At 44.2% G+C, this 24841-nt stretch overlaps 3 protein-coding genes across 6 annotated transcripts in view; 1 reads left to right on the top strand and 2 right to left on the bottom strand.

Moving 5' to 3' along the window:
• The window catches only part of SPG11 (SPG11 vesicle trafficking associated, spatacsin), a 68952-nt gene extending 63291 nt beyond the window's left edge, over positions 1-5661 (top strand). For 3 of the 4 annotated variants that reach the window (XM_070953681.1, XM_070953680.1, XM_070953683.1), the window contains 5 exons: positions 649-817; positions 2165-2253; positions 2537-2692; positions 4599-4750; positions 4916-5661. In XM_070953681.1, coding sequence (XP_070809782.1) covers positions 649-817; positions 2165-2253; positions 2537-2692; positions 4599-4750; positions 4916-5096 — 747 coding nt within the window. In that variant the 3' untranslated portion in view covers positions 5097-5661. Of the gene's footprint in view, positions 1-648; positions 818-986; positions 1122-2164; positions 2254-2536; positions 2693-4598; positions 4751-4915 lie in introns of those variants that run through there. The other variant, XM_070953682.1, reaches the window with a different exon arrangement.
• A 506-nt stretch (positions 5662-6167) lies between these two features.
• EIF3J (eukaryotic translation initiation factor 3 subunit J) lies at positions 6168-10530 on the bottom strand. Its single transcript, XM_070953685.1, has 8 exons — positions 10438-10530; positions 10236-10345; positions 10010-10091; positions 9846-9937; positions 9634-9748; positions 9243-9401; positions 7557-7630; positions 6168-7035 (listed from the first exon to the last, which is right to left on the bottom strand). Exons 1-8 carry the CDS (start codon positions 10460-10462, stop codon positions 6904-6906), a joined length of 789 nt encoding a protein of 262 aa, XP_070809786.1. The 5' UTR covers positions 10463-10530; the 3' UTR covers positions 6168-6903.
• Positions 10531-13198: 2668 nt separating this feature from the next.
• The window catches only part of CTDSPL2 (CTD small phosphatase like 2), a 41799-nt gene continuing 30156 nt past the window's right edge, over positions 13199-24841 (bottom strand). Inside the window, exons 10-14 of the mRNA XM_070953384.1 lie at positions 19479-19541; positions 19306-19385; positions 18368-18494; positions 15137-15232; positions 13199-13890 (exon numbers count right to left, since the gene is read on the bottom strand). Of these exons, the coding sequence (XP_070809485.1) occupies positions 13825-13890; positions 15137-15232; positions 18368-18494; positions 19306-19385; positions 19479-19541 (432 nt within the window). The 3' untranslated portion in view covers positions 13199-13824. The remainder of the gene's footprint in view (positions 13891-15136; positions 15233-18367; positions 18495-19305; positions 19386-19478; positions 19542-24841) is intronic.

Genomic DNA, 24841 nt, shown 5'->3' with positions numbered 1-24841 from the left:
TATGTCTTGGGAAAGCTGGGCCCAGGATTATTCATTTAAAGTCTATTTTAGAAAGGAGAACAGCAACTATTTTGCAACTTTGGAGAGCAGTATGCCAAACATTAAACCACAAAGGACATAGAAGCTAAAATATAATCAGAAGTTTAACATGAAACTCTGAGAAAACCATGAGATGGCATTGATTTGCTAATAACCAAGGAAAGTTTTGCTGCCAGGAGTTTCCAATTATTTCCAAGTGTGCTGCCTTGAAGAAAGTCAAGGCCCGTTTTTTATCATTCCAAAGTGCAGCACATGGAATATTGGACTTAAGTAAAAGGAAGGTGGATTCTGAATCAATGTTAGGGAAAACCTTCCTGCTTTGAGTAGCAGTGGAAGCCTTGATCCAGAGTGATCTCCTGCTCAGTGGACATGCTCAAGGTAGCAGTGACCAATTTGGGATGCGCTCAGTTGGCGGCTGGGTCGGGATCGCCTCAAGCCCCCCCACTCCTGCCATTGTGAAGGACGTCTGTCTCCTGACCAGTGGAGGGGGAGGCCTGGGCCACTTGGACCAGTGGGATTGGCTGCTTGGGACTGTGTGGCAGACTTCTAGCTGGTGAGATGCCAGTTTTCCTCCTGCTGCACCTCTCCCTCTCCCTCTCCCTCTTGCAGAACGGGACCCTCAAGACCGCCCTGCTAGACTACATCAAACGTTGCCGGCCGGGAGACAGTGAGAAGCACAACATGATTGCCCTCTGCTTCAGCATGTGCCGGGAGATTGGGGAGAACCACGAGGCTGCGGCCAATGTCCAGCTGAAGCTCATTGAATCTCAGCCATGGGGTAAGGGCTCACCTGTCCAGGTAGGCCCCTCTGGCGGACACTCTGGGTGGATGGAGGCTGCACTCGGGGATCCGTCGGGCTGGACTCTCCTGCTGCTTGTTCTTCACCTTGCTTCTCCCGAGGGAGCAAGGAACACTGAGGGCCCAGCTCCGCTTTCTCTTTCCTTCAGGCTTTGAGGAAGGGGGAAAATATGCCTGATGGGCAGCATAGACCCCCGCAGGGCTACCAAGAGCCAGTCGCTCCTCAGAAACTCTCTCTCTCTTGTGGCCCCCGAGTGTTGCCGAACTCAACCCCCAGGCAGGAGGTCCAGTGATGAGGGTTCCACAGGTTCCCCTTCAGGCAAGAGCCTCCCGTGGAGTCAGCTGCGCTGGGCTGCAGAGTCCTCTAGAAGCAGGTCTGCAAATGAAGCTGCTTTTTGGCTGCTGCTGGGAAGGACAAAGAGCCTCCAGCAGTAACTGCAACACAATTGGCACGTCTAAGAACTGTGAACATTATTGTAGCTTGGACTCAGTGATAATGTAAGGCCCTGCCAGTCTTCTCATTTCCAAAGGACACTTTTATTGGAAGAGCGTAATAGCAAGAGATCTAGGCAGGAATTAGCTTTTCCAAACGTTAGATTAAAGCAGTGCAGACAGAGCCCCTCCCAAAGTCCAATCCATCATCGAGCCAATCCCTGTGTGTGAAGATGTTAAGGGAAACTCCGGCTGAGAGGGTGACAAACGCCTGCTATTCTTCTCCAGAGACGAGATAAGGCAGCCAGCGGGAGGCACATTCCTTTCCCCCTCCCAAGGTCCCAAAAGTTACAGCAAAGCAAAGCAAGAAACAGAAACAGAAGGTCCCCCTAAGCCTCCCCCCTCCCACCAGAATGACAGCGGTCCTATAGGGATTTATGGGACCGGACAGATACCAGAAAAGGGCAGTTTTTGCTTTGATGCCAGTGTTCCCTTGGAGTTCTGTGCCAGCCGGATTTTCCCATTGTGGTTCCAGGAGAGAGAATGAGGTTGCTTCTGTTGCTGGATTTCATGGCTGGCTGGTGGGACAGTCCTCACTCCAAGGAAGCCCCTTCAGGCCTGAGCTTTTCCAATGGAGAGCTCTGCTGTTCTATTCAGCGTGTCCTCATCCACTTAGATGGGGCAGCAGGACTGTCGCCCCTTGCACCTGGTCGCCTGTGTCCAAACCAGCTTGAGGGAGGCGGCTCTTGTTATTTGGGCTGGTGAAATACCTCTGGTTCAGTGCTGGGTCACTTGCTGCCACCTCACTCCTCTCTGCCTGGGGAGAGTCTCATCCCACGATCCTGGGTGGGATTGTCACGATGGCCCAGGCTACCAGCTGCTCTCTCCCTTCTAGAGGAGAGCCTTCAGGACGTGCCAAGCTTGAAGAAGCTCCTGATGAGAGCCCTCACCCTCTTCCTAGATGCTGCCGAGAGCTACTCCAAGGTGAGACGGGGACTGAGGAGGTGCCTGGCGCATGGGTCATTGGGTCACTGGCATCTTGTGGTGGGATCTGCAGCTGAGGTAGGAGTGGGGTATTGGCTTCAGCAAACCAATAATGTCAGTAACGTCGCCTGCCATTTGCCAAGTGCTCCAATGTGTTTGGAGCTGAAGGGTGGGTGTTGATGTCTCCCTTCTGGATTTGGTGTGTGACGAAAAGGGCGGGAAGGCGGTTGCTCCCGGGGCTCCCTCCTTGCTCTGCCTGATGCCCCTCTGCTCCGGCGTTTAGGATTTCTGCGTGTGCCAGTCATTGCGCTGCAAGAGGTTGACCAGGCTCATCACCCTGCAGCTCCACTTCCTGACTACTCAGCACAAAACCAAGCTGATCAACCTGAGGCGGAAGAGCTTGATGCCCTGTATCCTGGCACTGCCCAGGTTCTACCAGGTGAGAAGGGCTTTCGCCCCCTGGAAGAGACGGTTTGCTTTATCTGAAAAGAGATTAGAAGAAAAATGCCAGGAGGTGTCCTCTTTCCTATCGTTCCTCTTTGAGGGAGATGGACAGTTCATAAATGCTAAATAAATCAATTAAATAAATAAATAAAATAAATAAATAAATACAAAACAAGCCTCTTTCCACTCAAAACTGCAGCAGGGCTGAACCAGTGGTACTTACACCCAGTTCTTGAAGTTCTGGCTACCGCAGCATTCTCACAATCACATGGTTACGATTTGGGCATTGGGCAGCGCCCTAAGATCACGTGATCATCATTTGCAAGCTTCCTCCCAAGCAGGGAAGGTCTCCAGGCGCTCTGATCAGTCTGGCCAGCCTTCCTGCGCTCACTCGGCCTCCCTCGGCTCTCCACCCCAGCAGCATCCCTGAGCTCCCACTACTGGCCTTCCTCCCTCAATTCCTCTGCCGCTTACACTGGCCCTCCCTGGCCTCCCCCACCTCACCCTCTTTCCCGGGGGCTTCCACGGCTTCCCACTTAATGACTGTTCCTCTTGAGAAGCAATAGGTAAGCTTAATAAGAGTTACGACTTGGCGGGGCTGCCAAGGTTGCTTTGGCTAAGTCATGTGGCATCACACCTTACGGCCACCTTGCTTAGTGACAAAAATCCTGGTCCCAATTCTGTCATAACAGGGAGGCTAATTATTAGTTGCATTTTTTTTGCTTCCAACCACAATTGAGACCATAATTAAATGAATGAGCCCCATCCTGCCTCTCCCCCCCCTCCATGCATTTTGTTAATCGAGTGTGCGAGTCATTAAGTGCACAGAGGGTGAATCAGGTGGAGAAGGCGATGGTGGGTTGGTGTAGGAAGACCACCTGCCCTGGCTTCCCAAAACCACCCCCCACTGAGATGCCACATGCTGCCCTTGGGGTCCCCACAGCCACTTGGACCTCCTCAACAGTCTCTTTGGAGAGCTCCGAACGTCAGGGTAAGAAAGAAGAGCAGGCCGTTCCATTGCTGGTCCGTGTGGCAGAAAAACAGCGCAGCTTTGTTTTCAACAAAACTCTTCCCTCGCCACACTCTCCCTCTTCTGTCCTGCAAACGCAGGTACAAATGTGGCCACCTGCTCCCTCTTCCAGTAAACACGTGTGGCCACACCTTTCTCCCAGCATCAGAGAAAAGTTGGCCAGCCTGCTGCATTCGCTGGGAGAAAGAGGGAGGGTGTGGCCACGTGAGTTTACTGGAAGAGGGAGCAAGTGGCCACGTTCGTACCTGCGTTTGCAGGACAGAAGAGGGAGTGCGGCAAGAGAAGAGTTTTGTTGAAAACAGGGCCGTGCCACTTTCCTGCCACGTGGACCAGCGATGGAACAGCCTGTCCTCCTTTCCTACCTCGACATCCCGAGTTCTGGCAATCTCTGAAGGGTAAGTGAGCAAATGGTGACGTGGTGGGTAGGAGCATGTGGAAGCCGGTGGGCTAGCAAAGGAGGCTCAGGGCCTGTGGGAACCAGTGGGGCAACTGGGGGGGAGGAATATGCGGTGTTATGTGCATTGCAGCGTTTCTGCAGTCGGTCCCAGGTCCAATCATAAAGATGAATGACCACAGGGGTGCTGCAACACACTAACTTTGGGACGGGGTCACAAGTACTTTTTGTGTATGTCATAACTTTGAGCCATCACTAAGTGACCTGTCATAACTCGAGGTCTATCTGTACAAGAAGCTCTTGAGGTTTGTTTCCTCGCTCCCTTTCAGTTCCAGGATAAGGTCTGATGCTTTCTGGCTTTCCTCAAGCCTCAGTGGACGTTGGGTACCACCACTCACTGTTCCTAGCAGTGGGAAAGCAGGCTGGGGACAGGCAGGCTGTGGCTCAAAGGGGCCCCGGGATTCCCTCTTTCTCCAGGCAGCCGTGGTGGCCGAGGCCTATGACTTCGCTCCAGACTGGTCAGAGGTGCTCTATCAGCAGGTGATCCTGAAGGGCGACTTCAACTACCTGGAGGAGCACAAGCAGCACGGGCTGCTCAGGACGGGCACCTTCGAAGAGATCGCCCACAAGTGAGTCTTCTCTGCCACCCAGTTTGGCCTTTCCAGGCAGCCTGGAAGACGGCATGTGGTTTCCCTCTTCAGGAGCCAAGAGGAACCGATGGGGCAGAAGCTTTTGGAGCTGGGGAGGGAAGGAGAGTGGGCTCCGTTAGCTGACAGCCCTTCCTTCTCTTTCAGGTTCAAGCAGCACGCAGCCAACGAGTCTGCCGTAAGAAACCTGAAGAAGCTCTTGACCTACTGCGAGGACATTTATGTCTATTACAAGCTCGCCTATGACAACCAGTTCTATGATGTGGTGAACATGCTCCTGAATGACGCCCAAACAGGCTGCTGTCTCAACGATTTGCTGGCCAATTAGCTCATCCTGGCTGAGCAAAGTAGAACTGCAAACAAAGTTCAGACAAGCCAGAAAAAAAGCAACTCAGGGAATTACGTTTTCAGTCATCCAGAGGAAAAAGAAAAGATCACCCAAGATGCTGTTTTTCAAATGATGTGAACTGCCCAAAATAGAGGATTATTAATCTGGGACTGTGTGTCAAATATATTGACTTCTGAAGTCAGACTGAAGCGCAGCTGCCATTGGATTAAAGGAACTTCACATTGAAGACCAACTTCCTTGGCTGAAGCTTAGAGATAGTTTTGAATGATCTTGTGGCCAGAGAGCAAAACATCTGGATTTGACCTGCGAGTATTTCAGAACTATTTTTTCTTCTATATCAGAAAACAAGTAGCTTTTCCAGATCTATTTTTGGACCTATTGAGCGGCTTTGTGAATTTGGCCCCATTTTGGAGCTTTGAGTTGAAGCATTATAGCTCTGTGTCACTTTTTCAGGAATTTGCAAAGGTGGGCAGTTCCACCTTCTGCCGGTAGCTGTGTGCAAGGATGTATCAGGCATATATGAATGGCTCAAAGAACCAGAAAATGCTTGTGTTGTTTAATTTGAAGTGGGGGGGGGGGGAAAGGTGGACAATTTAGATATGGGGAGAGGAGGCTAAGCGCAGATCAAATAGCCAAGGCTGGTTAGGCATCCTGCCCTCGGAAGCCATGGCAGTCAAGGAGGATTCCCTGTTGCTTTTTGCCCCTTCCCCCAGAACCATTGGGATGCAGTTTGGAAGCCATGTCATGGTTGTGGCTACTGACTGATTACTGTCCCGTCCTTAAAAGAGAATACAATTTAGCCGCTTGCATGCTTAGAAAGAGGAGCCATTATTACCTGGGTTTTTTTTTTGGGGGGGGGGGTTGAGGAAACTCCAGTCACTGGCTATTAATGGAGGGCAGCCTGACTGAAGAGGGGAGGGTGTGGCCAGAACCGGGCAATCCACATGATCACTTGAGTGGTTGAGAGAAGAGCCGCCGCCTTCCCTTGGCAATTTGGTCCCTTGTCAGCAATGGTTATTGCCCATGGGAAAAGCACAAGCTGACTAAAAATCTCAGTCCTCACAATAGTGATTTTATTAAATTAGTTGCTTTTATAAAACATTTGCAGATCTCATAATTCTGAACATAACAATTTGCCCAACTATTGTAACTGTTGCAGTTTGCTAAGCAGGATTCCTATGCATGAAAAAACCGCAGTCTTGTGAGAGCCACCAAACTGGGTGACAAGAAACTGTCCCAAAGAATCAGCTGACCTGTTCAGAGGAGGTCCTTCCCCCTCCCAGGGCAAGAAAAACAGCCCGTTTGCCCCTTTCAAGCTTGGAAGTCAGGGAAGAGTTATAGCTACGTCCCTCAAGCCACTGAAAAACCAAATTCTAATAGAAAAGCCATTTTAATACTACTGCAAACCCATGCATTTGCTGCAAACTGCCTTTGTTTTCTGGGTAGTTTCTTGTAAAAAAGATAGAGATTGTTATTACTAACTCTGCTGGTAATAATACGACTTCGGCCAGGTCAAAATTAATGTCCAATTTAGTGCTGCTTCGCTGCCATGAAGACACACCTTTTCGATATTCCGTTATTTCCTATCATTGAATAAAATAATTGAGCTTCATAATTTTATTCCCTCGGCATCAAGACAGGTATTCCAATGTGTCAAGTTGTGACAGGATAACCAACAGCACAAAGATACTGCACTTTCTGATTGTTGCATTTGGCAGAATTGAAAGGAAAGGAGTTGTGCTACAGTTAGGGGAGTTTGGGCAAACCAACAGACGGAAAGAACGGGTCACATGAAGTCTTCAAAGTCTTGTACGTAGCCGCCATCATAGCCACCGTAGTCTTCCAGGTCATCTTTCATCGTTGCTTTTAGACCTCCACCAGGCACCACACCTTTCTTCTTCTTTTTGGCTTTATTTTGCTGGAAAGAAAAAGGAACAGCTCAGATTTAAGAACGTAACTGGACCACGACAATCCTGGGCTACAAAAGGGAAAGCCAGCCTCAGTTCCCTTATAAACCACTGTGCTAGTTTCCTCCCCCACCCCCCCAAGAAACTACCCAGGGTTGATGAAAGCTGAAATCCAGAATGTGTGGAAGGTACCAAATCAAGGAAAAACCCTTTGCATTTATTCTGACATGCGGTATTCTGTACCTGATGGAGTATTTACTTTCATCAGGATCCTGATCAACGTTTACAGACTGCTGTGTAAAGCAACTAACTAGCTTGCCAGAATAAGACAAAAGGTGGTACTTTAGTTGTAGAAAGCCTAGAAGGAGCAGGAGATGTTTTCATGGAGCCAGTAGAAAGAAGTTACATTAGCTGCCAGGTGCCTTCTCACACAAGCCACTGATTCCCCCCTCCTCCCCCAGGTCAAGCCGAATATCATAGTGGCTGCCAAAGCTTGGAAGGGCTTCCCCCTCCCTCCCACCAACCCACCCACCTTCTCCTGCTTCTGCTTCTCGCTGCATAGCACCGTCAAGGAATTGGTGATCTTTTTCAAGTCATCGACTTCCACTAAAGGAGGAACAAGGAGGGGAGGGATTATTTACAGCTTGCTTTTTCTGCCCCCAAAAGAAGGGTGGCAAAGGAATTTTACATTACAAGAAAATCTCTGGAATACCTGGGAAAATACGTTTAGGGAAAATGCAGATAAGCTGGCAATTTATGGGTAGGCAAAAGGCACCACAGTTGTACCACCATATATCCGGGTTATGACCTCAAGCACAGAACCGAGTGTCTAACCAGTGCCTGGCCCTGCTATGAGCAGCCTACCTTTCTTCACTGAAAACTAAGGTTAGCTATGTTGCTCATAGAAAAAAAATAAAATCCAGAGTTGAGCAATAATTTTAAAGTGTTCATTTTTTCCTGAATGCCAAAGATGACCTCTCTACAGTCCATCAATTTGTTCAAAATGTCATAGCAGCTTATAAGTGTCTCAAATCAGCCTTTACTCAACAGCCCCTCCCCTCAGGCAATCTTCCTCCCATGACCTGGACTGTAACTCCACAGGCTCCTGAGGCCAGACAGCCCCCCCCCTCCCCCTCCCCCTGGAAATCCCCAATGACATCACAGCTCTTCCCAGTGCCTGGCCTGTCTCCTTCAAGCCTTTGGACAGAGCTGCCCCTTGGGCTCTGCTCCTTTCCCAAAACCAGAACAAGATGACAAAATGCCCTCCTGGCCAGATTCCTTCTCAAACTAAGAGATCACACCTTGCAAAATATTAAGTGCTAAAACAAATATTCATTTAACTGAGTAGACAGAAGTATGCCTTCTTTCCCCGCTGCTTTTCTTAACATTTAAAAATATCCAAAAGACTTGATGGAAATAGCTGTCTACAACACATTTAACATCTGCTATCAATTTGAGATTACTGTAGCCTATAAAGCATCAAGGAAAAACGAGGAACAATTTGTGTGACTGTCCATATAGGGTACCAATAGTTAATTGGTTCAATTCTGTTGTAATAAAGTTAAAAAATGGAGGGCTACCAACACCCCTAGCTTCCCAATGAAAAACAGTATTTAATAAGGCCATTCTGAGGTTATAGTCCTAAACTTTATAATACATCATTTTAAAAAGACCTTAAAAGCATATATTAAATTGGATAAGCCTTTCTTCTCTTCAGTGAATTTTATATTACAGAAATTTTTAATACAAGTTATTAGAAATTATTTTAATTTTATGAAGTGGTCTGGCTAAATCTTTATAGAAGAATACAGAAGCTGGTTAAAGCTTTGAAATTGCAAGCAACCAAATGGACAGAAATATTAAATATGATTTAACTATTTAGGAAACTGAACATATTTTTCACTCCAAATGATCCTGAATTAAAGAGCTAATATATATTTAGATATTTCTGGAAAATGCAGAACATGTTGGGAATCACCCAGGTGCTTTTCTTGTAAGATAAATAGATGATCAGATAGGCTGGTTGTGGAAGGAATGTTCTACTATCTTAGCAGCATTAAAATAGAACATAGAAGACATTACAAAACCTTTTCAAGATTGAGTTACTAAATAACAATCCCATTAGCCTAATCTATTTCACTAGAGAATTTTTCTAATATGTCCTTTATTTCCAAGCTAAGCAGGGTGCAAACAGTAGTATTTCACTAAATGTACTTACATGAAATGCATATATCTCGAACTAACGTTTCCAAAAATCCAGCATAATATAGGGATTTCTCATACTGTGTTATTTTTTCTTTTAACAATTTCTCAAATTCCGTAAAATCATCTTTTGAGGATGGATTCATACTATCTATTCCACATATGTTATTTACACCTGTAAGAAAGGAGCAGTGTATAGAAAGGGCTGCTGAAGCACATAAAATAATCAGCTGACACCTCCTCCTCAAACAGGTTGGTCTGGGGACCCCTTGGCAGTCTTAAAACTGATGGAGGACCTTTGGGTTGTGAGACCCTCTGGCTAGAGAGCTTTGGCCAGCAGAGTCTTTGGGGAACAACGCAGGTGCCAAATCAAGGGGCGCGGCTGCCGGCCCTGCCTTCCCACTCACCGAAGGTTTCTTTTGCTAACTCCAGGTCTGCCTCTTCTTGCAATTTCTGCAACCGGAGCTTGTCTGCTAACTGCTCTTCCGGCGTCAGTTCTTTCGAGTCTTCCGACTCCTCTAACTTCAAAGGGGAGACAAAGCAGAAATGGAGCCCGCCGCGCCCGCTCAGGCGCCGGGCCGTTCCCCGTTCGCCTAGGCCCGTCCCGTCCCGTCCCTACCCTTTTCATGGCCTCCTCCTGCTTTTTCCGCTGCAGCTTCTCCCGCTCCTTTATTTTCTCGGCTACTTTCTTCTTGTCGGAAACTTTGGATTCTGCGGAGAGGCGGAAGGTTAGCGGCGGCTTCCCGCTGGAGGCTCCCGGGGACCCGCCGCCCGGCCGCTCACCTGTCTTGGCCTCGGCCTCCTTCTCGTCCTGCTGCTGCTGCTGCTGCTGCTGCTGCTCCTCCTCCTCGTCGTCCCAGTTGTCCTGGCCGGGGCAGAGCAGAAGCGCCGGTCAGCCGCCGGGAGGCCTCCGCCCGCTCGCCCGCCCGCCCGCCTCCCCCAACGCACCGGGAAAGGCCCCGGGCCCCCCGCCGCCGCCGCCGCCCCGACCCGCCCCCCTCCCGGCCACCTTGACGTCGTCGTCCTCGTCTTCGCCGGCCCAGCGGTCCCTGGTCACCACGGCGGGAGTGGGCCCGAGGCGCCCGGCCAGCGGGTCCGGCGCCTCGAAGGTGTCCGCGTCTGCGGGGACAGAGAAAGGGTGAGCGGGGGGCCCGGGCCGGCCTGGCCGAAGGGAGGGAGGCAGGGGGCAGCGGCGGTGGCGCCGGACCTACCCCAAGAGTCCGCCTCGGCCGCCATCTTGCCCGCCGCCCTCTCGCTCGCGGCTCGCCCAGGCCAGAAGGCAGGAGGGGCCGCGCGAGGCACGACGGGACTTCCGCCCCGCCCCCCGACGCGCTTCCTACTTCCGCCAGCGACTCCGGAAGAGGCGGGGCCTGGGCCCGCCCACTGGGCGAGCCGGGGGCGGGGCCGCCTTCCACGCGGGCAACGAAAGCTTTGCTGGCCCCCCCGAGGGCACGTACGCCAGGAGTACGGGAGGCCCCCGGCATCGTCCTCCCGTGGAAGCAGGACTAGGCCTGTACTTGTGCCGAGGGCTTCTGCACGATCCTCGCGTCTCCATCGCTCTTGGCCAGCATTCCAATACAAAAGACTGGACCGTCCTTTCTCAAACGATGTTACTTTTCTACTGAGAATTAAAAACCAGACTTGCACCAAATTACAAAATGATAGTTTAATAAGTATTTACAGAGCAGCCTGCAGCAGTTGATTTGGTTGTCCTATAGGATAGGATTAAGTTACCATTTTAGACTGTAAAACCTCACATTCCTTTTGTTTCTCCTCTCTTCAGGGATCGGTGTTGTTATTTGCAGTATTCCACCTTAACAAAAAGCAGCTGAGTTTATTAATTTCGTTCATGAAAACGCACATTTGCTTTAAAAAGTTACTCTTAAAAAGACGCTGTACAATTCCCTTGAAATAACAGAGAAATGTCCGTTGTATTGTTCAAGGCAAGGCCTGCTGTTCAATTTACTCATTAGTGGATTTGCAGAAAATAATCTCTGAATGCAGCATAGCAAACTACCGTCATAAGAAAACCACGCACTCGCTCGCTTCCCCCCCCCCCAAAGTTCCACAGGGCCTGCATCCGCTGTTCCTCGGAAGAGAGTTCTTCTCTCCAGTTGTCTTTTGAAGCTGGGGAAGATGAAGGGGGTGGCTTTCTACACGAACCAGGAGCCCCTTGGCCTCTCCATGGGCCCAAGCTACCTTCTGGAGACCACTGGCAAAGAGTTGTGAACTATCATTAGAAGCCGCAGAGGAGCAGCTTGGACTAATTATTACTAGAGTTACCTTCTCTTAAATCAAAAATAATCTGAGTCAAAGACACTCCTACGTTGCTCATAATGATGATAATCCACTTTCATAGCTTTGAGAGCATTTAACATTTTCAAAATCAAAAGGATCAATAAAGCTGTTACTAGCAAAACAGGAAAAAGTGGTTACAGGGATCACCTCTGGGAAAACACACATACACACGCTTACTTACATTATATATAATGTGTGTGTGTGTATGTATATATATTTATATATATTTATATATATTATAGTAACATTATGTACATTTTATTTCAATAAAGACATTTAAGACAAAACAGCGTAAAGATGCCCAGATGCCCTAAAGATAAATACAATTCAAAGATTCTCATTAAAATGAATCTGTAGCATTTTCCCGCAAGCAAAATACCTTTCTTTAAATACAAAAAAAAGTCAGCATTCTGGATAGCAAATGCCTTTTTTTCTCTTTTCACAGAAAATTCACCATAATTCTGTGCTAAATGAATAATGATTTCCCATAAAGCAGGCTTGCTCTACATGCTAACTTTTTAACAGTTCAGTGACACATGTGCTAGCTACATATATAACAGATAATATAGTAAGAAAACACTCAACCTGATGAAAAGTTAAAATCTTCATTAATACATTGGAAAAAGTTGATATAATTCATGCCTTTTAAAATCAAAAAAATACAAAAATTAAATGTTTTCCTAAAAAGATTTTCCTTATTTTAAGGACTCATTCAAAAATGAAGCTGCGTGTAATTTGTACAATAAAATTGTACAAGTAAACAGGTAATATACATAAAAAATTAATTGACATACTTCTCAATTATCAGTTGTCCACCTTTAATTTCCAATACTGTTCTTTCTTTAACAAGCATACAAAATATCAAACTTCTCTTTAGAAAAAGTGCCATTCTGCAGCATCCTTTACATAAAAACAGCCCAAGCCTGTGGCCTGTCTATGCGGTTTCGAGGCAAAGCTTACTAACTTCTACAAATTTTTCCCTTCCATAAAAAGCCTCCAAAAAAGGAGAGTACGCGCCATTAAAAAAATATCAGCCTCTTGTGTAACCTGCATTAGAGAACCAAGGCTTGAAAACTATTTCCATATAATAATATAGAAAACCACTATGATAGCATATCAGCTGCGCTGGCAGCAAAGGAGTGTCCAGGACCACAAGAGCAGGCAGGGTGATGGTAGCGCACAGACGAAGCCACACCAAAGTTTCAAACTGACTGGCGCTACCTGCAGGATAACAGAGGGCCAACCCACGCAAGGCTTGACTGCTCTTCCTATTCTCATTTGTGGAGATCCTGGTGCGGCAGGAACTGAGCTGCATTACACCAAACAAATCCTCAAGGACTCCTACGGGCAGGAGACTGAGGCACCGCTCTCGTTCGCTCGCTCTCTCAGCTGTGCACACAAGAAGTCATCTGTTCACAAGTACATGCCATCACGATGGTTTAAATATTCTGCATATTAGTAATTTTTATATTTCTTATCTAGCCAGTCTCTTGATTTTTTTTAAAAAAAGATTTCCACTACAGTAGAATATTAGAGAATGAATATGAATGAATATATATATATATATATATATATATATATATATATATATATATATATATATATATATATTCATTCGATCATACATAGAATAAAACTAGATGATTTTTAAAAACAAATATACAGTATGCAGGCAGACAAAGCAGGAAAATGGCCATTCAATCGAATAATAAAAATGAATAAAACTTGGCTATTCCCAGAAAAATATGAAGTCACCTCAACTAAAAGGAATGCATAATGAAATTCTAAAATTGAATACAGATCAAAAACGTAAAAAGGTTATAAACCTTAACAGGAAAAAAATTACTGGCCATTCCTGTTGAAATGAGAATTTTAAAAGTAACACAAAGTGGCTACAAACCCACTTAGAGAGCACCAAACAGAGAGAAAACAAGAGTCCATTTTCAATCTCTGTGATTTCATAAATCCTGTATTTTTATAGGATAAACTGCTGGTGGCAGAAACAGAATTCTCTAAAAACGGCAGGTGTTGTTCTGTACATTAAAAATTATGGGAGTTGCACTAGATCTAAAGACTCTTCTGTTCTAGCCTACCTACTATACTGCACGTCTTTCCATTTGGCGATATAGAAAGTTCTTCTGTAACCCTTTTATTACTGTTGGGCACCAGAGATAAGAAAAGCGAGAAAGGGTACAAAAATGCAAAAATTTCAACAGTAATGGCAATGTTTTTGTTCTAGTCCAAAAAGAAAAAAGATCCTGCATTTTCTTTCCCTTCAGCTCTTTGACCAAAGATTGAGTTTAATCAGGGGGTAGCAAGTCATGCAAGCGAAATCTGTCTCGGATATGAGGTCGAACATCTTCATTCTAGAGACGGGGAAAGCAAAACAAAACTTTACCATCTTTTATGGATTACAGTAAAGCTAATTTGTGATAACAACCCTTGGAAATAGAAGCGAGCTCAGAAACTATTGCTTTTTGTTGCAGAGAGTCAGAGCCTGTGGAACTCCTCTCCACAGCTTTTGAAACCCCGTGGCCTTTATTTTCAACCGATCGCCACATTCAAAGAAAACAAGACACAGGGTGCTGAAATATCTTACATTTACATTTACATTTTCTTCCAAACCACGATTCCTGTAACGATTTCAATTTGGTTACTGAAATGTTTGCAAGTTCTTACTGAACTTCTATTTAGTGAAGTTAGTCCTACTGGCAATTAGCAGTGTGCACCAGCTTTAATTGTTCCCAAATTCAAACTCAGGCTTGTCAAGAAATGTGGCTTTATTGGTCTCTGTGATCTCACTCCACGTAATGGCTAACAAACACTTGTAGACCTCTTCCAAGCCCCAAATGTTTTTCTGTGGAGATACTTCTGTGAGGTTGCATTATGAAACCTTCAGCTCTAGTCGACATGCTTATAATTCTGATTAAAATGTGAATTCTAAAAAAATAAAAGTTCACTCATACATTGAGTATGGACAGATAGTCCTCAACTTGCAACCACCGTTGAGCTCGACATTTCTGTTGCTAAGCGAGTCAGTTGTTAAGTGAATTTTGCCCCATTTTACAGTCTTTCTTGTCACAGCTGTTAAATGAATCACCACAGTTGTTAAGTTAGTAAGACAGTTGTTAAGTGAATCTGGCTTCCTCATTGACTTTGCTTCTCAGAAGGCCACGACAACCATCATGAATTTGAATCAGTTGCCAAGTACCTCAATTTTGGTCACATGACCCTGGGGGTGCTGCAAGGGTCATAAGTGTGAAAAACAGTGATAAGTCACTTTTTTCAGTGCCGTTATAACTTCAGTCACTAACTGAACTGTTGTAAGTTGAGAACTACCTGTACTCTAAAAGCTCTACAAAACATCGTCTTGCTTGACCTTTCACAGAGGATTCACCTTTAAGAGACTGGAAAAGTTTTATTTGAACATATTATTTTTGGACAGATCAGGGAAATTGTGCTGCTATAAAAGGGAGAGACACTCTCTAAAGGAAGGTATCACGTAATGCAAAGACATCTGAAGGTACTTCCTAAGTCAAAAACTGGGATCCTGAACTGCTATTTTGATCTATGAAGATTTAAGAAGAAAAAATATATTTAAAGAATACTTACCAGTTCTACAAGTTTTTCCAGAAAAGGAATCAACTTTAGAAGTTCATTGTCATTTTTATCCATGAACCAGCTTTCTATAGGAATTCCATTTGAAAGCTAAATCAGAAAAAAAAAAAAAGAGGTAAAATAAGTTGCTAGAAAGAGAGAAGATCTCCTTTTCAACAGTTCCCACATTAATTCAAGGTTTTAAAACTCTTCCCAAATGTGAAGGGGGGGGTGGGGGCGGGGAGAACAATTGAAAACCTCTCTGCACATGTTTGTTTTGCTCAGGACAGATGGCAGTGATCATTTACATCAGAGGTCTTCAAATTTGGCAACTTTAAGGGCTGGAGAATTCTGGGAGTTGGAGTCCACAAGCTTAAAGCTGCTAAGTTTGAAGGCCTCTGATTTACATAAACATGCTTAATTTATGCCAAATGGTCATAAAAGAATATTCAGGGTAAGAAGGTGCACCCAAAATTTCGCATTTGGAAATAAAAACTGACACCTATTCCAATGTTCAACAAAGGAGAACAGGATGAGCAGTCTGTAGACCAGACAATCAAATAAGGGAGGTATGCTGCCTCCCTGGAGTGAAAATCAAAGATGTGGCTGAGAGCCTGACTAAAATAATCCAGCCGAAAGATGACTCTCCCTTTTGTCTCATTCATGTGGGGACAAATGAAACGACAATGAACCTGAAAACAGTACCAAGACTATGAGCAGCTTGGCAAGAAAGTGAAGGAGTTAGGAGCACAGGTGGTGTTTTCATCTGTACTTCCAACAAAAGGTCAACATCCAACAAGGGAACAAAAATAAACCACTAGCTAAAGGGATTGTGCCATCAGAAGAACTTAGAATTTCTAGACCACTGTCTGTACTACCAACGTGAAGGTCTAGGGAGATTCTCAGTCATCCAGGCCATGGTTGTCCCCAAGGTGCTTTTTTTAGTCCAGTTGCCTCTTGGAAAAAAGCACCTTGGGGACAACCAACCTGAAGGGCTTCTGGCAAGAGATGGGCTGCATCTCACAATAACCGGGAAGAATGTATTCAGAAAACTGGCTCAGCTTATCCGAAGGGCTTTAAACTAAAACTGAAGGGGGAGGATGACCAATCTTTAGGACCTTTAGGACCTAATCCCAAGCATAAACCCCATGATAATCAATCAAACAAGGAATTAGGGAATGGGAAGGGTTGGGAAGGATTCAATGGATGAAAATCTTAAGGGGGAAAACAACTCAAGAAGTTTTGGAAAGTCTGAAAAATGTGACTATAAAAGCCCAGTCCACCAAATACCGCTGAAAAAGAAAAAAAATCAAGAAAGAAACTAGCATGGTTGCATAAAGAACTCTCTGATAAACTGACAAAAAGATAAGTATAAAAAATGGAAAAAGAAACAGAAGAAAAAGTAGATTATGTACTCAACTCATGCAAGAAAACTTCACAAACTGATTAAAAACAACGATGTAACACAGTTACCAAAATGATTCACTGAAATATCTATGACAATTATCATGTACAGATAATAAAAAATTAGTGGTAATATATGGTTGAAAAAGTAGTTTAAAATAAGCAGGCTAAAATTTTGCAAGATTTCCAACTAACCAACCACACTCAGTATGTAATCCTTAATGGAACTCTACCAACATGGAAGGAGGCATGCTGTGGGGTACCACAAGGTTCTGTCCTAGGCCCAATACTTTTTAATATCTTCATAAAAAGATTTAGATGAAGGGATAAAAGGGGAATTCATTTTAAGTAAAATTCTGATTTATCCATCTCCCATCCTAAGCCGCTTCTATCATGTTCAACTTCTTCTAATCTATAATCCATTTGCAGACACCAAGCTGGAGGGAATAGCCAACACTTTAGAAGATAGGTGAGATCCAGAAATATGTGGTACCTTGACAGAATATGTGGTACCTGGCTCAATAATAGTAACTGTGAGAAGGATCTAGAATTCCTAGTGGACAACCACTTAAATATGAGGCAGCAGTGTGCTACAGCTGCCAAAGAGGCCAATGCAGTCTTGGCTGCATCAACAGAGAAATAGTATCAAAAACATGTGAAGTGTTAATACTGCTTTTATACTGCACTGATAAGACCAGACTTGGTTCAGTTTTAGTCACCACAGTATAAAAAAGATATTGAGACTCTAGAAAGGGTGCAGATGAGCAACAAAGACGATTAGGTGACTGGAAGCTAAACCATACGATGAACAGTTCCAGGAACTGGGAATGCCTAGTCCAGTGATGGTTAACCTTTCTGGTGCTGAGTGCCCAAAGCACGCGTGCCACAACCCCCAAACTGCAATACGAGCGCCCCTCTGCGCATGCGCCCCACCCCCTGCCCCATTTTGGGCCAGGAAAGCCTCCTGCACCAACCTGCACCTCCCTGCGCATGCGGCCCCTCCCCCTGCATGTGCACACTCCCTGCATGTGCCCCATCCCCACACATGCGCGCCAGAGACCCAAAGACCAGCTGGGTATGCAGGGTAGAGCTGGGCTGGGGCGACAGCTGGCATGCCCGCAGAGAGGGCTCTGTGTGCCACTTGTGGCACGCGTGCCAAAGGTTCGCCATCCCAGGCCTAGTCTAAGGAAGAGAAGGCCATGATAGCAATCTCTCAATATTTGAGGGGGTGTTATGGGGTCCACCTATTCTCCAAAGCACCTGAGGGCAAGACAAGAAGTCACAGGTGAAAGCTTAACAAAGAGAAATCAAACCTAGGACCAAGCAGAATTTTCCCAACAGAGAGAACTATTAACTATTGGAACAGCTTGCCTCCAGAGGTTCTGGATGCTCCATCACTGGAGGCTTTTAAAGAGACTGGACAGTCACTTGTCTGAAATCGTATAGGGTCGCCTGCTTGAGCAAAGGGTTGGATTAGAAGACCTCCAAGATCCCTTCCAACTGTTATTCTGTATATGGTATTCTAAATACAAATTGATAAAATCTTGGCTCACAATGCACCAGATTTAACTGTCCTTGAAAAGAAGAAAGTGTGGATAATTGATGCGGCAATACCAGGAGATAGTAGAATAAAAAATAAGACAAAAAATTCCAGAAGACCACAAAGTAACAATATCTAAACACTGAAGCTAAGAAATTATGTGGTCCCAGTGGTTATGGGCACACTTGGTATCATAGCAAAAAACCTTTTTTAAAAAATCAACATGCAGAGAATGATTTGAAGGAGACTTTATTTAGTATTCTAGTGAAATCTAAAACATGACCTACAGGAAATAAACTCACCTGGTAGGCAAAGGCTTGTGGTGAATTGTCGATGATGATCGTTTTTGAGAGATCTCTACCAAGGATATTTAAATCTTTTATGTAGTTCCCTTGCACACAAACACAATGTTCACGGAAAAGTCGATGCCTACATTTAAGAACACATTTAGGTTGCATTCAGACAGGTGTAGATCAAAAAAATACTGTAGTCAAAAACCCTTCCTCTATCCTGTGATTTAAGGACAATCTTCTGGATAACAGAGCTTTGTTATTAAAAAGGAGATTTAAAAGGCCAAGATCAGTTCTTTCTCAATTAAAGGATTCAGCTGGCTAGCCATGGCAATGGAATAGGGTCCTAGCTTAGGGGCTCAAGCAAACCAGCCCTGACACCCGTTTGCTGTTTTTTCTCTTCCAAATTACACTCTCATTACATTGAACAAACTGAAAATGTATGGGGGACATAAAGCAAAGGACCTATCGGTCAGAAGTAGCTGCAGTCCACTTACAGAATGGACCTGCTCCTAACTATCCTAATGAGGGCTGGGTAGTCTTTGGACAAGCAGGAGCAAGGATCTAGTCCAGTGGCAAACACTTTAAAGCAAAGAAGCCTTTTCTCAGGCCTGCATAACTTGAAATATTGTGTCTGCTGGGAGTAAGGATATTTGGCCAGCCTCCCTAAAGCAATTTCTAGTATGTGGAGGAAAAGCAGAAATCAAGTCAAGGAGTATTACAGGCTAAAGTTATACTGCAGAGTTTAGTCAGATACTGGTGAAAAATAATAACTTCAGATTGAACATTTTTAAGGACGCAAAGTCATGTTAACAGCAGGCCTGTTAGCAGCTTATTATCCCCACTACATATTAGGCATTACTGTGATGCTAAAAGAGCATTAAATATACTTATTTTGTTATTCTGGTTAAAGTGTAAATAATACACGACAGCTTTCTATTCAAGCTTACCTGACCAGTTGCTTTTTAGGGTCTAATATATTCAGCAATTTGTCTGCATAGACCTTTTTAGAAGCAGTAAAAAGAATGATCTAAAAGAAAGAAAGAGGCAATTGCAATCCACACTATCAAAAAAAGTAAAGAACTTGAGTATCACACAAAAATTTTTAAGCATGTTGCATTACCTCATAAATTTGGGACATACATTCCAAGAATTCTCTGAAAAATGGTCTTAACCGCACATAAACCTAAAAAGAGAACAAAACAGTAATTTTACACTATGGAACACAAAGACGATTTATTTCAAATGGCAGAGACTTCAGAAATTACAGAGTACGGCACACTGTTTAATATATTAACATTATTTGTTATTTTAATTTTTAAGAATCTATGAAAAAGTAATAGTAACTAGTATATTTGTAGAAAGACATAGCTATAATAGCCTTTGGAGGTGGCCTTTTTGCTTTGAACATTCTGTTTATTAGAACAGAAACACAACAGAGATAATATTTCATAAATGCACTTTTTTTTAATTTGATTTATATGCCGCCCTTCTCCAGAGACTCAGGGCGGCTTACAATGCGCGCTAAGCAATAGCCTTCATTCTTTTGTATATTTATACAAAGTCAGCTTATTGCCCCCACAACTGGGTCCTCAATTTACCTACCTTAGAAAGGATGGAAGGCTGAGTCAACCTTGAGCCTTGGCGAGATTCGAACCTGCAGTAATTGCAGGCAGCTGGTCTTAATAACCAGCTTAATAACAGGGTGCCTTAGACCACTGTACTACCAAGGCTCTTCTTAAATCTCTTTTGAGATTTAAGATTCTTTTTCAGTCAGAACTTTCATCAGACTGATTAGTTCACCCACAAGGACATATCCGACAAGTCCTTTTTATCAGAAACAACATTTTTATATCCAAGCAATGCAGAATTCCCAGGAAAAGCTCTTTTTACTTCACTAAACAGAATTTTGCTTTCCCAAAACTCAACTGAATTAATTTATGTAGTTAACGCTTTTTCTTGTCTACCTTTTCCACCAGAAAGTCACCAGCAAAGACATAGTTTAAGAGAAATATTATTCTTAGGCATCAGATGTTGAGATCATGATCATTATATAAAAGGTCCTAGGACTATATTTGCACGCATGCACCACTCACACAATAAATACAAATAAACAGTGAGTCTACTTTGGCTGTGAAAACTTCAAGACTCTTTCCCCTTGACAAGCACCTACAGAAGGCCTTGTTTAAGAAAGCACAAGAGACCAATTCTGTTTTGGTGAAATGCTGAGCAGAAACTGGCTAAGGCCCTTGGAAATAGTTCTTGCCTTTCAAAGTGTCCCTACACTTTGAAAGGCAAGAGATCAGTATCTCATCCTGAAGACCTCTGCCAAGTATTAGTAAATTAACCCAATTGGTCCAAAGAATAAAAGAGGCATTACAGGTAGTCCTCAACTACAGCAGTTCGTTTAGTGACCATTCAGTTACAATGGCACTGAAAAATATGACATGACCATTTTCCAGTTATGATCTATGCAGCATATCCATGATGTGATCAAAATTCAGATGCTTGGCAACATATTTTTGACAGTTGCAGTATCCTGGGGTCATGTGATCACCTCTTGTGACCTTCAATGGGGAAGCCAGATTCTCTTAACAACCAGGTTATTACCTTACTGACTGCAGTGATTCACTTAACAACTGTGGCAAGAAAGGTCGTAAAACTCCTTAACAAATATCTCAAATAACAGCATAAATTTTGGGCTCAATTGCGGTCGTAAGTCGAGGACTACCTGTATTTAATTATAAAGTGTGAAAAGCAAATTTCTTGTCCATGACCATTAATTCATGATGGATTCGTAACTGGCTGACCAACCGCACTCAACATGTAGCCCTCAATGGAACTGCATCTACAACGAGGGAAGTATATAGTGGGGCACCCCAAGACTCTGTTTTAGTCCCAGGACTCTGCAACATCTTCATCAATGACTTGGGTGAGGGGATAGATGGGGAACTCATCAAATTTGCAGACGACATCAAGCTGGCAGGAATAGCCAACCCTTCAGAAGATAGGTTCAAGATACAGAAGGATCTTGACAGACTTGAACATTAGGCACTATCTAACAAAATGAAATTCAATGGTGAAAAAATTAAGGTTCCAAAAAAAGCCAATGTCAATACTGAACTGAACCTGCTAGAGGCCATTTTCCTGGTTCATCATTGCCAGACTGTATGGGAGGGGGGAGGAGGTTGGACTGCATTACTAGACACAACATTGAACTTTCTCGTGAGAACCAAGGCCATCTCCTAGGTGACGGAGGGAAAGGGAGAAGAGTGCCCGAGGAACGTATAGTACACAGGGGGTAGAATAGATGGGTGGTAAAGTATGATGACACAATACGATTTGGATTTGGATTTCACCTTGGGGAAGTCATGGGAGGAGGGGAGGGTTAGGGAGGGAAAGGGGGGGGGAATGGGGAAAAATTTGTATTTGTAAAACTTTTTCAATAAATTAAAAAAAAAAAAAAAGAGTGCCCGAGGAGCCTGCCAATTAATCTAATCACCAGTGACACTGGGGGGAAGGGTTGATTCCTAATTTTAATTATGCTGAAACCACAGGGAAGATTAAGAGTTGGTTTTCAACCAAGTATGCTGATATGATTTACAGAAGTTCTTTGAGGACGTGCCTGGCTTCAGAGTTCCAATTTGCTTGGGTTTGTTAGTCGGAACCTTTTCAGCCAACACAGTTCTAGGCTGCATAAACAGAGGGATAGAATCAAGATCACGCGAAGTGTTAATACTGCTTTATAATGCCTTGGTAAGGCCACACTTGGAATACTGCATCCAGTTTTGGCTGCCACGATATAAAAAATATGTTGAGACTCTAGAAAGAGTGCAGAGAAGACAACCAAGAGGATTAGGGGACTGGAGGCTCAAACATATGAAGAACGGTTGCAGGAACTGGGTATGAAAGAAGGCCTAGGGGTGATAGGATAGCAGTCTTCCAGTATGTGAGGGGCTGCCCCAAAGAAGAGGGGGTCTACCTATCCTCCAAAGCACCTGAGGGCAGGACAAGAAGCAATGGATGGAAACTAATCAAGGAGAGAAGCAACCTGGAACTAAGAAGAAATTGCCTGACAGTTAGGACTATTAATCAGTGGAACAATTTGTCTCCAGAAGTTGTGAATGCTCCAACATTGGAAGAGATTGGACAGCCATTTGACTGAAATGGTATAGGTCTGGGATGGCGAACCTATGGCACGCGTGCCACAGGTGGCATGTGGAACCATATTAGTGGACACCCCAGCTCAGCTCTGGGGCACATGAGCGCGCTGGCTAGCTGATTTTTGGGCCTTCTGGGCCCACCAGAAGTAGGGAAACAGACTGTTTCCTGCCTCTGGAGGGCCTGGGGGGGGGGGAGGCCCGTTTTTCTTTCTTACCTGGCTCCAGATCCTCTCTATTTATCTGGGAAGGGCGAAAACAGCCTTTCCCACTCCCTTGGAGGCCCTACGGAGGCTGAAAGGGCCCATTTCCCGACTCCCGGTGGGACAGAAAGTGACGTTTTTTGCTGTCCCCAGCCTCCAGAGACTCCTAGAGAGGCGACTCTCCCCCCTCTCCTGGCATGCGATGACAAAAAGGTTAGCCATCACTAGTATAGGGTTTCCTACCTGAGCAGGGAGTTGGACTAGAAGACCTCCAAGGTCTCTTCCAACTCCCTATTCTTATTCCTATTCTTATTCTTATTCCATTCCATTCTATTCTTTGATTCTTGATTGTAGACAACATCTACATATTGTGCAAAAGGGAAAATTAACAAGCCTGAAACGGAACAAAAAGACTGAAACACCTCCCCACCAACAATCAAAACTCAGAGGAGACTAGATTAACATCAAGATTAACATCAAACCAACAATCAAGAAGCAAACAATACCCCAATCAAGGACCTGTCAAATAAGTAAATGGCCACCCCCACTAACGCCAACAGGGCAAGCCAGCAGACTATAAACTGAGAGCAAGCCCCATTCCTTACCAACACTGATGATGTTACCTAGTTTGGGTAATGAAACATCTGCAAGAAAACAACCAAGTTCAGAGAGCACCCAGGACCCCTCATGTCAACCATGAGCTACAAATATTCTTTGTTGATATCAGTCATTCATATTAAGCAATAGCTACATACTTCTCAATTACCAACTTTGGCCTTCATAATCATTCTAAAAGGCATATTAGAGAGCAAAAAAAGAAAATTCATGATCAAGAACTTTAAGTCAACCCACTCTTGTTAATACATTCAATACTGCTTGGGGAGCATGAAAAACAACTGAAGACCTTCCACCACACTCCGTCCCCACCAACTCAGGGGAGGTCATTTCTCAATTGCACCTTCCTCTCTGGTTACACAGGTTGTAGTGGTGCAATACTTTAGCACTATGATTGATCACTGCTACTATTATTTATATTAAAGGCAAGATGCAGCTAACGAAGTAGCTCAGTTACTCAAGACTCCTGCTTAAATAAATGCATTTGCAACAGGGTGTTTGTAGACTTATTTAAAAACGCTGACATTTCTTCTTGTTGTACTGAACCATTTTTCAGATTGTCTAAAAATGTTGAAGCTGATGTTTCAAGAGTTAACAAGAATAACAAGACACTCAGATAAAATAAGTTAAAAGGATATGACTGGAAGATCTGAAATTGAGCTGGGCCTTTTCCAAACTGATGCAATCCCCCTCCCCAACTCAGCCAGGAGGCATCCTCAGTGCTCACTCTGGTCTTAGATGAGAACAAATCCTGCCCTAAGCACAGGGACTCAGAAAATGGCTTCCATATACGACCACTTGTCTTGAGCTCCACAATGACACATTAGGACCGGTTCTGAGGCATTCACAATTGCATCTTACTCTGGGGAAGTGATTAAGAAGCCCCAAATGAAAGCAGGTTGGAGGTTTGGAGAGCACATTCCCAGAAAAATGTCCCTGAATATCCAAGTTAGGTTGTATAGTGCAAGGCCTGCACTTACTAAGAAAAAAGGTGCCAAGAATCAAAGATATGCTTCCAACAAGCTTTAGGGTCTGGCAAATGCAAATTTTACATTTCTTTATTATTTCAAAATAAGTATTTTTTTTGTAAATAACCCCAGAAAGACATAGTTATTCTGAGTAATATATACCACAGGCAAGAGATCAAAAAACATTCTAGCTACCACACAAAAAAGGCCTAATCCACGTATTGTTCTTCCTCTTACTATCCAGAAGGGTAACTACATTCTCTAAGTGCGTGGAAATGAAGAGGATTCTGACTACGGCCATCATCAGAGAGAAGATAAGAAACCCACGTTTGTATGTATTTTGGAAGATCTCATGTTATGTTGAAGGATTGTAAATAAAACAAAAGACAAAAGACAAATTTTAAAATTAGGGTAAAATACCTGGACAAGTGTCCGTTTAAGATGTCTGATGTCATTCTCCAAAGCTACTACAGAGGGGTCCAATATCGTGCGAACTACATGGAGGAAAGCTGTTGCTACTCCCAGGTACATCACACAATA

Source organism: Pituophis catenifer, unplaced genomic scaffold, assembly GCF_029215685.1.
Source record: "Pituophis catenifer annectens isolate HBS135680 unplaced genomic scaffold, rPitCat1.0.hap2 SCAF_14, whole genome shotgun sequence".
In the NCBI taxonomy this organism is placed as follows: domain Eukaryota; kingdom Metazoa; phylum Chordata; class Lepidosauria; order Squamata; family Colubridae; genus Pituophis; species Pituophis catenifer.
The sequence above is the reverse complement of the archived record's forward strand: the minus strand, read 5'-3'. Positions and strand labels throughout refer to the sequence as shown.

Excerpts from the sequence above, each read along its gene's own strand:
- EIF3J (XM_070953685.1), bottom strand. The coding sequence starts at position 10,462 with ATGGCGGCCGAGGCGGACTCTTGGG. Across the intron at positions 10,346-10,437 it reads GGCCGAGGCGGACTCTTGGG|ACGCGGACACCTTCGAGGCG; the intron begins GTAGGTCCGGCG and ends CTGTCCCCGCAG. Across the intron at positions 10,092-10,235 it reads ACGAGGACGACGACGTCAAG|GACAACTGGGACGACGAGGA; the intron begins GTGGCCGGGAGG and ends TGCCCCGGCCAG.